General features: G+C 38.3%; 3 protein-coding genes across 4 annotated transcripts; 1 reads left to right on the top strand and 2 right to left on the bottom strand.

The window, feature by feature from the left end:
- Positions 1-1,117: 1,117 nt before the first annotated feature.
- apoea (apolipoprotein Ea) lies at positions 1,118-3,639 on the bottom strand. Its single transcript, XM_086280710.1, has 5 exons — positions 3,552-3,639; positions 3,282-3,345; positions 2,764-2,914; positions 1,861-2,148; positions 1,118-1,556 (listed from the first exon to the last, which is right to left on the bottom strand). The coding sequence occupies exons 2-5, from the start codon at positions 3,322-3,324 to the stop codon at positions 1,250-1,252; spliced, it is 789 nt and encodes a 262-aa protein (XP_086136836.1). The 5' UTR covers positions 3,325-3,345; positions 3,552-3,639; the 3' UTR covers positions 1,118-1,249.
- Positions 3,640-6,230: 2,591 nt separating this feature from the next.
- Positions 6,231-8,649, bottom strand: LOC147303531 (apolipoprotein A-I-like). Of its 2 annotated transcripts, XM_086280096.1 has the most exons (4): positions 7,419-7,439; positions 7,278-7,331; positions 7,028-7,181; positions 6,231-6,906 (listed from the first exon to the last, which is right to left on the bottom strand). In XM_086280096.1, the coding sequence occupies exons 2-4, from the start codon at positions 7,315-7,317 to the stop codon at positions 6,456-6,458; spliced, it is 645 nt and encodes a 214-aa protein (XP_086136222.1). In that variant the 5' UTR covers positions 7,318-7,331; positions 7,419-7,439; the 3' UTR covers positions 6,231-6,455. The 2 variants fall into 2 exon arrangements, with proteins under 2 accessions (XP_086136222.1, XP_086136221.1); XM_086280095.1 differs by having other exon boundaries at positions 7,278-8,649.
- Positions 8,650-11,002: 2,353 nt separating this feature from the next.
- LOC147303530 (uncharacterized) lies at positions 11,003-12,188 on the top strand. Its single transcript, XM_086280982.1, has 4 exons — positions 11,003-11,045; positions 11,133-11,180; positions 11,265-11,415; positions 11,508-12,188. Exons 2-4 carry the CDS (start codon positions 11,147-11,149, stop codon positions 12,073-12,075), a joined length of 753 nt encoding a protein of 250 aa, XP_086137108.1. The 5' UTR covers positions 11,003-11,045; positions 11,133-11,146; the 3' UTR covers positions 12,076-12,188.
- The last annotated feature ends 1,239 nt before the right edge of the window (positions 12,189-13,427 follow it).

Below are 13,427 nucleotides of genomic sequence, written 5' to 3'. Positions count from 1 at the left end.
ATATTTATATTAAAACTCATCTGAGGCTTTTTAAAATAATGCAATAGTGAACACAATAATATGAGTTATGAGTAATAAATATGTTTATATACATTTTTAGGTAATGTGATGTTTGCTTTGAGAATGATTTGATGGACAAGTATAAAAGTAGAGGATGTAGAGAAATTATATGATAGGTGCACCAGCCTCAGAAATTCCTCTGCCACTTCTGACTTCAGTCAAACAACTAACTTTCTGGTTAAAGTTTAATTGTTTTGTTTTGTTTTTTGTTTTTAAATGTATGACATAAGTTTGTAGAAGGTTTACCCGAAGTACTTTGTGTTTGTGTACAGCTGATGCAGAACCTTTCAGATAATTATTCAAATATCCACGCTCCCTGAACTTAAAGTGACGATCAGTTATTTATATTTCCTAATCAGGTTTTTATTTTTACGTTTTATTTTTTTAATTTATTTATTTTAAAGAAGTTTAGTTTCAATGAGTTTCCTGAATGGATTTGCTTGATTTAGTTTCTTTTTTATAAAAACATGGCCAGGTACAAAAACTTAGATGAGAACGCACATTTAAAACAAACCCTTTTTGAAGACAGCTGAATCACTGTCCAGTAGACATCAGAATTCTAAGCAAGCAAATACACTAAAGGCAAAACTAATAATTAAAACTAATTATTTGTATATGTTTTGTCTTTTGGTTTATTTTATGAGCACACAAAACAATTCAAGATCCCGTTTTTCTTTCAGAAGTGCAGTTTTTATTTTTACTTCGGTTAACTAAGATATTATTCAAGTTTAAATTTCAGGTTTTAGTTATCATAATAATGGGATTTTAAAAAAGGTATATTTTCTACTGTAGAATCTTTAATATGCTTATGATGGCATACCATTTCTGTTCTGTGCAATTTATATGTCGCTTTTAACAAAGCGTAGCAGTCAAAGGCAAAAATAACTTTCAAACACAAAGTTATTTATTTTCCAGTGTCCATATGCTCTGCAGGAAGTAGTCTTTGTCTTGTTTTCAGGATGTTCATCTCATCAAAGTGTAACTCTTTTAAATCAGGTGTTTGAATGTGAGAGAAGACTGCAAATGAGCTGTCTGAAGACATTACAGAGAACTCAAATGTGAGCAGCTGGTTTTTATTAAAGTCACAGGGAGTGGTCGAACAAACACATTTGATGACTTTAAACTGTTGAATTAGGGTTTTAACTTATGAAGCGATGGATAAATGAGCAGTCCAGGCTAGTTGTAGGGTTTACTGGCTTCCACTGAAATAGGACACAAAGGACTGAAAAATGTCGCGCACATCCTGCATCTTCCCCTTCAGGGTGGATCGCAGGTTGTCAGTGATGTCCTCAAGGCGATCTTTGATGTCCTCAGCTGTATTATGAATCTTGAGCTTCATGTTCTCCATCTGAGACGTCAGCAGGTCCTTCAGGGTGGTGATCTTTGTCTGGGCGTTGTCTCGCACCTGAGCAAAGTAAGGGTCCAGTCTAGTCTTCAGGTCCTCCACGTTCTCAGAGGTGCGGGACTGAAGCTCCTCGAAATACTCTGTGACGTGTCTGAAAAATATATGTTTATATTTATATGCTTATTAATAGCTTAATCATTAAGACATTAAGTCAAACTGAAAAATAGACAAAAAAGTGGTAAAAGTTCCCACCAAGGTCAAATTCTTTCCTTCTTTCACACCAAAATGTTTCTTACATTTTAAATTCACCAGCTAAAAAGCATCAAATCCTAATATCTGAGCTGAGTTTGGGTTATTTCACCGGAATAATCCACTCACTATCTGTTCCTTTGTTTTTCTACACTGTTAAAACCCCCCAAATGTTGTTATTTTTCTGGTGAGGTTGTCCCACTCACCTCTTGATCTCCTGTGTGTCCTTGCTGAGGCGCTTCTTCATTTTACGGGTGTAGGTGGCAATTCTGCTCCTGACGTCGTCGGTGTTCTGCTCCATCATGGTCTGAAGCTCCTGGACGTACTTGTCCATCTGCTCTCGGGCCTCAGTCATGTGTTCACGGAGTTTGTCGGCCATGAGCTGCAGGTCTTTTCCCAGACGATCTGCGGCTTCTTGAGTGTAGGGAGCCAGCTTGGTCTGCAGGTCATCCTTGTACATGGCCAGCTCGGCCATGCTGTCCTGGATCAGGGTGCTGTTCATGGACGGGAGAGGAGATGGATCGGTTTAGAGGTTTTGTCTGTGGTTTTGATGCATTCAGGATCCAAAGGGGGTAAAGCACTAAATCATTTAAGATAAGTAGAAATATCAGCAGATTTTAATTGAAACACTGAGAAAGATTCGGTAAACTGTAGGACTAAAGCAAAACTCAGGAGACGCACAGGTCAAAGTTCAGCTCTCAAAATGTCTCACCTCACTGCAACCTGCTGATCAGACTCTGACACTCTGCTGTTATATAACAAAGCCCAGCACCATTTTGTTAAGAGCGTTTCTGTTGTAAATTCAGTGTTTCTAAGTTGTGGAGTTAAACTTTAGTAACTAGATAGAAGCAATTTGTATTTAATTTATGAAGTGAAAATTTCTGTGAACTTAAACTTTAACAAAAATATTGAAATTAATGGTTGGCAGCTGAACTGAGACACTGACTGAGACAATTGCATGTTACTGTTTTATATTAATAAAGGATAAAATCTATGAGCTGGATTCAATTTTTAATCACAATTTTAGTGATTCAAATGCAGCCGACAGCCGAGCAGCACTGATAAAAGTCAGTATGCTCGACTACGATTACAGGAATAATTGAACTCACTCCAGTTCTCTGCTGATCTGGGAGCTCTTGATGTCCTTCACCACTACATCAGCCTTTGAGTTCAGGTCCGTGATGTAATCCCTAAACTTGTCGACTGTGGTTTCCCAGCTGTCCTGCCAGTCCTGCTGAAGCAAGCTTCGTGCGTGGCAGCCTGGTTTGAACAAAGGAAAACATGTCAAATGGTCACTTTTGAATGGTTATCCATCTTTGATCAAAAGATGCAAATTGTAGTATAAGGCTTTAAAATTATGTTTTAATTTGTCAAATCTGGGACCTATGGCAGCATTTAACTGTTAAAGGACAACTCTGATGACTAAAAAAGCTGCAGAATGCATAGTTTGTTTTATTCAGTATGTAACTAAAAGTTGAGTTGGTGTAGGCCGCATTTTTGCAAAATAAACGCCCCCAAATCTAACAGGAGCTTACATCTTACATCCTCATTTTCTTCTCACTCCTGTATTCTACTTTGCATCCACTTTTCTTTCTATTATTTGACCCTAAATAGACAATAAACTCACTTGAGAAGACTGCCAGTGCAAGGATTACTGCAAACACCCTCATGATGACCAGAGATTAGGACACCTGGAATATGATGTACAAATAAATTTTAGTTACAAAAGACTAAAAAAAACGTATTCAAGAGACCCTTTATTGACAAATACATAACATTTTGATGTCTAAATCATCTAACTCTCATTTGATTTGATTAATGAATCTAATAAGTATTCAAATATTTTGGACTGCAAAAAGAAATTCGACTTTTAAAGATTTCAGATCGGTAATCTTACCTCAGCGATCTGATCTGTGACGTCTGTGAGAACGACTGAGCTCGTCTCCCAGTATTTATACAGTATGGGGGCTGTTGATGTAATCACATGGATGTCAAGAGGAATTCTGACCCGTGGCCGAAGTTCCCGACTGCGTTGTTGTAACTTTATTGCTGAGCGTGTCGTTTTGGCTCCACGTCGCACACAGAAAGGAGACGTGCAGACACAGGTCAGAAATAGTAAACACTTTTGGACTCACGGCTTCCTCTCTGGATCTTCTGCTGAACTTGTGTTTGAGTTTGTTAACTAAAATGTGATTCTTTCAGCCACTCTGCCTCGAGCACCATCACATGATCAGAGAAACACGATTTTTGGTTTTCTTTTACCGTGACCTTTTCAGCCAGTGCCAGCTGACAGCACAACAATGACGAGGTTAAAGGTCGTTTTTTTGATATCACTGTTCATTGGATCTGGTTCAAAGTCTTCTTTAATTGCCACTGTGTTCATTTCTAGGACTGATATAAGATGGGAAACTTTCCAGTTAGCAAGTTTGACACAGAACAGAGCAAAGTTAATAGCTTTATTGTCTGCAGATGTGGGAACTTACATGTAGCCTTCTTCTTATTAAATATATATGTAGAAAATGTGATACATTAAACATATAACATGCAAAAAACAAAAAAAAAATCAGAAAAGTCATGAAGACATCTACACTAATATACAAATATATTGCTTTACAAATATTTAGACCAAAAAAAACTTCTATTTTTATTTTATATTTTTTATTTGTAAGAAGTCAGAAATTAATCAAATATATCATTCAACCACTAAAACTATTTTTTCTGTTCAAGAATCGCACTAAATTACTGTCATTTGGCATCTTAATCGAAAAATAATAACATGCTTTACTGGTTTTTTCAGCTGTTTTCTAAAATAGTAAATGTGAAAAATAATTGATAACAAAATTATTATATTTTAGCATTAAAAATATATAATTTTGATTAAAGATGTTGCACTGGTGGATAAACAAATATAGAAGTATAATATATTTTGGTAATTATGAGCATGTTTAACACTGCGGCATAAACCTTACAATAATACATTTGTAAAGCACTGTACAGTAACATTTATGTATTTTAGCATAAAGGAATATTGCAATCCAAGCACATTGTGTGTAGTTGTTTGATTTATTTTTAACAGCCAAATAAACTATTAAATTTATTACTTCATGTTGACATTACTGTTTGAAATTGTGTAATTAAAACAGATAATATTCAGTAGTGCATTTATTACACACTAAATTGTTTTTATGCATTTATTCAGTTCTTCTATTTTGACCTCTAAAAATCAGTAAATAAAAACAGCAACACTAAAAGTTATGTGATCTTTTATTTTAACGAGTTACAAGGCACTTAACATGAATAAAAACGAATGCCTTTATTTATCAATTTAAATAATAATTTTATCATTATTTATTAAGTTTAATATTTATTTGATATATATTTTTAGTGAAACAGCAAAGAAACCAAACTGGAAACTTCTGTATTCTGACAAAGTGTAATTAATTATCTTTGTAACCAATAAAACAAACTCTGTGCTTTGTAATTAAATTAATGCCACAGTATTTTGGCAGCATGTGGAAACACTTTTAAAGAAGTTTACTTACCAATCAGAGGTTGGGCCCTGTGAGTATTTGGTTTGCATGACAGTGAAGACATATATTTAAGATATGGGAAAAAGGTGGAGAACTAGAGGATTTTGTTACGGAGAAGAATGAGGGCAAAGAGAGAAACACAATGTGTAAATGATGAAATCACTGGTGACCATGTGACGAGCAAACGTTCAACCAAATCTGAGCCCCTGTACTGTTAAAGATATCGTCCCGATGCATTGATTGAAAAGTCGCTCTCTTCTTAAATCCTACTGAAAAAAATGGTATGATCACCAGCCACACCGACAGGGCGAGGGTGGAGGGGTTGACGGTTTTGTTCAGTATTTACTGAGCTTTTGTTCCTTTGTTGCTTTTTTAGAAGCTGTCTTCCTTTGTCTTGTCTTTGTGTCCCCTTTATTTCCCCTCTTAGAGATTCCAAGCCCTAAGCCTCATTCTTCATTGTGGTTGACTTTGCCCACCTGTGTCCTTTGGTTCCCTGCATACTTGTTCTACTTAAAAGTACTCAATAGTTTATGGAGAATCTGCAATTTTTAAAAAAAGTTAAAAACATGTGTAATGTTTGCTGCAATATTGTTCTTTTTGATGTTTCACCCATAAATACAGGGCAGCTTTCTCGTTTCTGTTGAACTGCTATGAGCAGAATTAACAGCTGTATCTGTCTTAACCTTTCCTGAACAGTGAACATGCCGAAAGAGCCAAACAGAAGATCAAAGTTATCACAGAGATAACAGTCTGACCTAGTAGCAAAACCTATGTAAAGTCAGATAACACTGGCTACCAGATCAAGTGAGGCAGTAAATTTTTAAAAAAGAGGCAGCTGAGTGCATTTTGTTACCTGATGGTGATGATTTTTCTGCTCATCATTTAAACGTTTGATTGTTTTTTCTCTGCAGTATTGCTCGGTTTGTGTTTGTGAGATTTTGTTAGACACATAAAGGTGACCGTGCTTGACTTCATTTGCACATTTTTTTAAACATCACATGTATTTTCTCTTTCTAACACAAAGAAAAGACCAAAAGTTCCTTGAATGTGTTTATTGTTGTTTGTCAGATAACACTTTTAGAGGTAAAACGTAACATGTAAGCCAAGAGCCCTGAGAGGCTCTTTCACAGATATAAAATCTGTAACATGAGGTATTGTGTTTTCTATGTAGACATTAAAATCCACCTTGATTTAGCAGCAATCACTGATGACAAGGCAGAAGAAAATATCTGACACCTAGTTTTTATTCTAGTCCATTTACAGGGTCAGTTTTAAGCACGCCCGTGGATCAGACCGTTGATTTTCTGGCTTATCTGGGTCATCTGGGCCTCAAAGCTCCTCTGAAACTCCTCCAGGCTCTCCTGCATCTTCTCCTTTATCTCCTCTGTGTAGGGCACCATCTGAGCCTGCAGCCGGTTCACTTTCTGCTCCAACTGCATCTTCAGCTCCTGGCTCTTCTGCTGCAGAGCAGCCTTCAGGGCCTCTGGGTCCTCAGCGTAGGAGGCCGTGTCTTTCTTCAGCTCCTCCACCTTGGCCAGCAGCTCCTCGGTGTAGGGCTGCAGTCGGGCCCTCACGGCTTCCAGATCCGTCTCCATTTGGGTCTTCAGCTTTTCTGCCTCCTGGGAGAACTTAGACATGAAGTCCTGGGCCAGAGGAGCCACCTGAGTGCGCAGGGTGTTGGTGACCGTGTTGATGGCATCAGTGCTTGTTGCAATGAAGGTGCTGCAGAGATAAGCAGAACTTTGAATTAAAACTTCTTCATCTTCAAGTTTTTTCTGTCAATATAAACTAAAGCCACTTGAAACACAAAATTCAAGCTTTTTAAGCACTGTAGGACTCTTACTTCATTTCCTGTCCCATTTCGGACTCTCTCATCTTCTTCAGGGACTCCTCAGCGGTCGCGGTTACCTTTGCAACGTAGTCCCAGAAAGCATCTTTCACCATTTCAGCCTTCTGTTTGGGCTGGTCGTGCCATGTGACGTTGGCATTGCAGCCAGCTACGAGAAATGAGGCAAAAGCATTTCTCATTCACTGTTGTTTGTGAATATCATGAATACTTCTTGATCAAAGATAATGGATGAGAAGTCTCTCACCAGTGAAAACGGCGAGGACGAGAACCACGAGGACCTGCATGTCTGACGTGGCACCTGTAAAGAAACTCAGTAAAATTAACAGTTTGTGGTGATTTTTGTCAGAGAAGGCAACAAATCTCACTGCTGTCCTAACTGGTGCACCTTCTGTTCAGTCTATCAGCTGCTGAATGCTGTGTGTGCTGTCAGGACTCAGTATATATAGGCAGCCGGTCGTGTGGAGGAATCAGGAGTAAAGTCCAGCGCTGAGTGCTGTTCTGTCATGGCTGCTTCCACATCACAGGAGTGCTAACAGTGTCACTGCACACATCTTTCAGAGCAGCATCTGACCTCTCTCACTGCTGACATGACTGACATTTTGGTGTTTATTTTGGAAATCTACAAATTCACACATGATCAGAACTTTAATTCAATTTTACATCATGTTTTTTGATCTGATCAACTCTGTGAGGCTTTCTGTTTTCTGCATACAAACATCTGTGGGTTGGCACTGAATGGAAACTCCTTTTTTCTAGTGCACAAAAAGGTTTTTATAAACTCTTTCATTTAACAAACTATTATCACCAAAAAAAACTCCAAGACTGGTTGAAATCAAAACTTTGATGCTCTAAAGACGCCAAAGGAAGCACACTGGTGCTGAAAAGAGAGAGGACAACACTTCCACTAAAGGCAATGGTGCGGATCGCCTGCTGGGGCCATAACTAGACAATAAAAGCAAGTATCACACAATTCTTTAATTTAAAAAAACAGACCTAACATGCAGAATTGACAACGAAGGGCAGGCAGGGGGTGAACAACAAAGACTAATACTTACATAATCACTAATAAAACATACGAAACAAAGAGAAAAGAACTGCATTTTGATACAACATAACACAAGTCCAACAGTGTTATTGTGTAATAGGGTAGAATTAGAGAAAAGGAAAACAACAAAGATAGATGAGACCACGAGGAGCAAACCCTCAAAATTAATATATAATAAATAAATAATGAAACAGTTAACTCACTGAGACAACACTGAGATGTAGAGAGGGGGAGGAAGAAAAGGGGAAACACTTCAGAGCAAGGAAGGAAGGACAGTAAAGAAAGTAAAACTAAGCATTAAAACACATAAATCACAAGTACAAAGACTCTGACAGGCAGGTAATTTAAAATGAATGTTTCTTTCAATTCATCCTCTGAGGGGATGTTGGAGCCACATGTTGTGTTGGTTTTTAACACATTTCCATAAGCCAGACTAGCATCGTCACCATCGTCTTCATCTTCTTCTCCCAGTGATTTCCAGTCCTGCAACAGTTATTCTACTGCACCGGAAAATCCGGAAGTTTCCCCTACTTTAAAAAGTTATGCAAACTTGCTTCCTTAAAAAAAAACTAAAAAAACAACAACAACAACAAGTACAGTTCACATACTTTGACTCAGGACAGTCATGGTAAGGGAACTCTTTCACTGTACTTAGAGTAATTTAATTTCTAAGAACTGGCAAATATTTGTCTGGAACTAATTCATTTGTACTCCTAAATGAGAAAAATCAAGTTAATCTAAATGTCCAGCTAAGTACTGGCAACTTTAAGAAAAAGAAGTTTTTCACTTGTTAAATTGATTTATTTACAGTAGTGGATTAAAAGAGCAGCTAAATACTTCCCTAAAAATTTTCATTTAAAACATATTATTGTTTTTGTTAAAGCCTTAATGCTATCTTTATTTTAACTTAATTTTAATTATCTGCTTCTTTTTCTTCTTCTTTTTGCTGCTATCCATCCACAGACCTTCTCTGAGGTTTCCCTCCAGCCTGGCAGCTCCATCTAGTGAGAGAAAACTAGAATTTTTATGAGTTATACATTAATAATCAAGTTGTCCATGTAAACAGTCGAGTTTCTACCATTTCTCTATTGTACATATGTAACTGACCCATCTGGTTTTACAGATTCACTTCATCACAGAGTCTCAATAAAGGTTGAATAAAAAAAAACTTTAGGCATTGTTTTGATTTGAAAGTGAGAAACAGTAGATGTAATTTGTTTTACTGCAGTGCAAACAGCGTGTGTCACAAAGAAATCTCAGGTCAGTCAAGTGTGAGTCAGACTTGGTGCCCTCTGATCTGAAAATTATCTTCACTAAAGAACGTCCTTTGGCTGTTCCCTCTCAACAAACTGATAAGAGAAGCTAAAGTCTTCCTCTCAGGACAAACTGCTGATAAACACCACGCTGTTTTCAAATGATGTGTATATATATATATATATATATATATATATATATATATGAAAAAAGACCTTGAAGCAACTGAAACAAGCGTGTGGAAGTTGGTAGACTGAAAAGATTTTCATTCAGTTTCTAATAGTTTACAGAATTAAAATTGTGTAGCTGTACAGATGTTAAGTGTAAGGCTACGTATTTGGGAAGAGTGAGGTGGAACTATGAGGGCAGCGTGTACGGGGTTAGGGCTGGGTTATGTTCTCTGAGACGTGCCGTCCAATCACGTTACAAATCCTGGAAACCTTCGTAGCTGTAAAGCTGTGTGGTCAATGAGTCTTGCTTTTATTAGTCTTTCACTAACTTCACATACTGTATATGTAAATATTTCTTTAATTTCTCTCATGTTTTAAAGCCCTCACTGTGTGCATATTTTTATTCTTTATTCTGCTGCTGTAGCACAGTAATTGTGGGATCAATAAAGTATCTGTCGAGCCATCAAAAAGCCATAGACTGTATATAAAAGACAGAAACCATTCATGTGCAAGATCAGGTACAAAGGTCCAGAAAATGGTACAAAAATAACTTGAAGAAACATTAATAGTTCATAATTCCTGGATTTGTGGTATATGAAGCGTGCTATATTCATTTAGTTAGGTTTAAATTCATTAACAAAGTGTCTGAGAGTTTGCTTGTTGGTTTCTGAGATCAGATGGGCAGATATTTAACACACCGATCAGCACAAATAGTAGTAGGCATCTACTAATTAGGGCAACAGAAGACTTCTTCACCTCTGAAAATCCACCAGTGGTTAAAGTTTGGGTTCAGTTAACGTCCAACCATTGTTATAGACTTTTCACTTGGTTTATGTCAGTTTGTTTCTATTTCACATGCAACTTTAAAAGTCTAATTTGTCCCAAATTTCCATTAACACAGTCTCAGAAGCCACGAGCAGAACAAAAACGGTAAATAGGTGCAGTTCAGTGACTCATATCAGTGGAGGTGAGGTCAACGGCTGCTTGTGTTGGCGCACCTGTCAGTCAAAGCGGCCACTCCCCTTAACTCTAAGCCTTTAATAAAATCCAAATAGATGATTAAATAAAAATAAAAGAAAGACCATACAGTTGTTATAAAGGTGTAAACCAACCAAAGAGACCCAAAACAATTTTTGTACCAGTCTCGTCTTTATTTCATCAATACAAATAAAGACTTAAACATGGTGGTCTATGGAGGAAATCTAGCCAGCCTCAAATGGAAATTACAGGAGAGGCAACCTGGTTTTCCTGTTTCTCCTGAAAAAAAAGCTTTCACGAGTTGTTTTCTGCTGCACCTGATTCTGTTTAGGATGTTCAAACCTAAAGAAAAACTACTCTAACCAAGCCAGATTCCAGTAAGCCTGTATCATAAGATATGGAAACACTAAGATTGTGACGTGGAGTCACAACAGTGACAAGAAACTGTCCAGCGGGGCAACCAGAGGAGGACTTTAACCTTCAGCGTCGCTATAAAGCCCGCGAGCGGTCGTCTGCACAGCACAAACCATCAGACAGTGAAGAAGAGACAAGCTGCATCTGTAAGGTAAAAGATCTTATTTCAAACTATATAATCTTAAATCAACCACTAAATCCAGCTTTAAACTAAGCACCTGTTCTCTTCATCCAACAGCATCAACTTCAATCATGAAGACGCTCATCGTTCTCGCTCTTTTCTCCGGTGAGTAAATCTTCCCTTCAAATTAAAAGCGGAACCCATTTTAAATCACAGCTGATCAAATTAACCGTCTGCTTTCATCCACAGTTTGCAACGCCAACATCCTGTGGCCAGAGCCTCCCAAGTCCAACCTGGAAGTGGTGAAAGATGCCTTTTGGGATTATGTTGCAAAGGCCACACAAACCGCTGAGGAGTCCCTGAAGCAGATCAGAGAGTCCCAGCTGGGAGAGGAAGTGAAGTAAGAGTCAGCATGAGGAGTCTGAAGAAGTACAAAATATGTACATATATTATATGTTTTCAGTTTAATAACTTCCTGTTTCTGTGTATCAGCACCAAGATCTCTCAGAGCGCCGACACCGTGAATCAATACGTCGCTACGCTGCACACTCAGGTGGCTCCTTTGACCCAGAACTTCATGACTCAGTTCTCCCAGGAGGCCGAGCAGCTGAAGGCTCGCCTGGAGAAAGACCTGGCCTCTATGGGCACCAACGCAGAGGAGATGGTGGCGAAGATCCAGACCAAGGTGGATGAGCTGAAGAGTGGAGCTGAAGCCTACGCTCAGGCCATGGACCCAGAGCCCATGAAGGCCGTCCTGCAGCAGAAGAGCCAGGAGCTGAAGGAGCAGCTGGAGCAGAGCATGAGCCAGCTGCAGGCCCAGATGGTTCCCTACACCGAGAACATGAAACAGAAGATGGAGCAGAGCCTGGAGGAGTTTCAGAGGAACATGATGCCCCTGACCCAGAGCTTTGAGACCCAGGTGGCTCAGAAAACCCAGGAGATCCAGCAGAGGTTGGCTCCCTATGGAGACGAGCTGAGGGAACGGCTGGACTCCAGCGCTCAGGACCTGCAGACTCAGCTGAACGCCCTGTGGAAAACCTTCACCAAGATCGGCCAGTAAATGGACTCTGTCTCAGTCTTAAGCCTTAAGCGCTTTCTCTGTATCACAAACCAAATATTTATTTCATCTTCACTCCTGTCTGTTTTATGAAATAAAAATCCAGAAGTTCTGCATTTTCTGCGTCTTGATTATCATTAAAGGTGTGTCAGTAATTCAACGAGCATGTTTAATCTCTGAAAAGCTTTACTCGTAAAAAGTTGAACATTGATCTTACCAGTTGGGGAATGGGGGGGAGGGGGGGGGAGGGGGGGGGGGGGGGGTCAAACTCACTTTAGTTTTATGATCTTGTTTTTTTTCCACATTCAGTTTGTAATTACACAGCACAACAAACCTTTAAATTTAGAGCATTGTGAATAGTTAAAATACTTCTCTGGAATTTTCATACTTTGCAAAGGACCTTTTGGTGGGCCAAAGGTTTGACACCCTCCATCTAAAATAGCATAATGTATCGCTCACCTACAGATTAGTAGTAGCGGTAAATAGGTGCCCCAAGGTCAATAACTATTCATCATAAGTAAATACCAAGCTTCAGTGGCGCTCATATATGTACTGGTATACATGTTAAGCTTTAAATGCCACTGGAGGAGTGCAATTTGTCATGATGTTTATGTTCTATAGGCTGATAATCCTGAAGGATCACTATTTTCATACCAATTAAACATGTGCATCTCTCATGTCTCAAATTGATTTATATCTATTATTTATACTTCCACTTGTTCTATTTACTTTTTCCATTAGTTTTTACTACCTGTCTCCAACTTCTTTTATTAAATACATCTAAAAATATTGCTGTTGTGACAAACAGCCTCTGGGATGTACTTCTGGTTTATGGATCTAACATGCGGGAGAAAATATCTTAACAGAGAAAAGTCCTTTGGCTGTTCCCACAACAACCTGATAAGACAAAGGAGCAAAGTCTCCAACCCAAGATAAACTGATGAACAATTCAAATGACGCATAGAGAGATTGAAGCAAATGAAACAGTTATTCAAGCAGCTCACTCTGTTGTACTCCGAGCACAAAATGATATATGTGAAAGATTTCATTCAAAAGTTCTGTTTTACTTTCAATTTGTTAGAAAGTGATTAATGCCACCTCTTATTGATTTGTGGGTTTTGTCTTCTTTTTAGGACATTGTAAGGCAGACTAAGAGGGGCTAATTCTGATCTATTTTCCACCATAGAATATATTTACTTTCAGTTTCTAATAGTTTATGATATTAAAGTTAAACTGTCGTTGGATCCTAATGGTGCAGACCAGGAGATGTGATGCCCACAAACTACAATAAATATAAGGCAAAGAGTTTGTGTGGGTCAATGAGGGGCATTTACCAAAGCTGAGCCTGAACTTTT

This window comes from Aulonocara sp. 'chitande type north' Nkhata Bay, linkage group LG22 (assembly GCF_057382095.1).
Source record: "Aulonocara sp. 'chitande type north' Nkhata Bay isolate Kocher_YH1m ecotype deep benthic linkage group LG22, A_spYH_male_GT1.1, whole genome shotgun sequence".
In the NCBI taxonomy this organism is placed as follows: Eukaryota; Metazoa; Chordata; class Actinopteri; order Cichliformes; family Cichlidae; genus Aulonocara; species Aulonocara sp. 'chitande type north' Nkhata Bay.
The sequence above is the reverse complement of the archived record's forward strand: the minus strand, read 5'-3'. Positions and strand labels throughout refer to the sequence as shown.

What these genes read in the sequence shown, in the direction of transcription:
- LOC147303530 (XM_086280982.1), top strand. Translation starts at nt 11,147, where the DNA reads ATGAAGACGCTCATCGTTCTCGCTCTTTTCTCCG. An exon ending in CGTTCTCGCTCTTTTCTCCG is followed by an intron (nt 11,181 to 11,264) that starts GTGAGTAAATCT and finishes TTTCATCCACAG; the next exon opens with TTTGCAACGCCAACATCCTG. An exon ending in CAGCTGGGAGAGGAAGTGAA is followed by an intron (nt 11,416 to 11,507) that starts GTAAGAGTCAGC and finishes TCTGTGTATCAG; the next exon opens with CACCAAGATCTCTCAGAGCG.
- apoea (XM_086280710.1), bottom strand. Translation starts at nt 3,324, where the DNA reads ATGAGGGTGTTTGCAGTAATCCTTGCACTGGCAGTCTTCTCAA. An exon ending in TGCACTGGCAGTCTTCTCAA is followed by an intron (nt 2,915 to 3,281) that starts GTGAGTTTATTG and finishes TGTTCAAACCAG; the next exon opens with GCTGCCACGCACGAAGCTTG. An exon ending in CAGATCAGCAGAGAACTGGA is followed by an intron (nt 2,149 to 2,763) that starts GTGAGTTCAATT and finishes GTCCATGAACAG; the next exon opens with CACCCTGATCCAGGACAGCA.
- LOC147303531 (XM_086280095.1), bottom strand. Translation starts at nt 7,317, where the DNA reads ATGCAGGTCCTCGTGGTTCTCGTCCTCGCCGTTTTCACTG. An exon ending in CGTCCTCGCCGTTTTCACTG is followed by an intron (nt 7,182 to 7,277) that starts GTGAGAGACTTC and finishes CATTTCTCGTAG; the next exon opens with CTGGCTGCAATGCCAACGTC. An exon ending in GAAATGGGACAGGAAATGAA is followed by an intron (nt 6,907 to 7,027) that starts GTAAGAGTCCTA and finishes TTATCTCTGCAG; the next exon opens with CACCTTCATTGCAACAAGCA.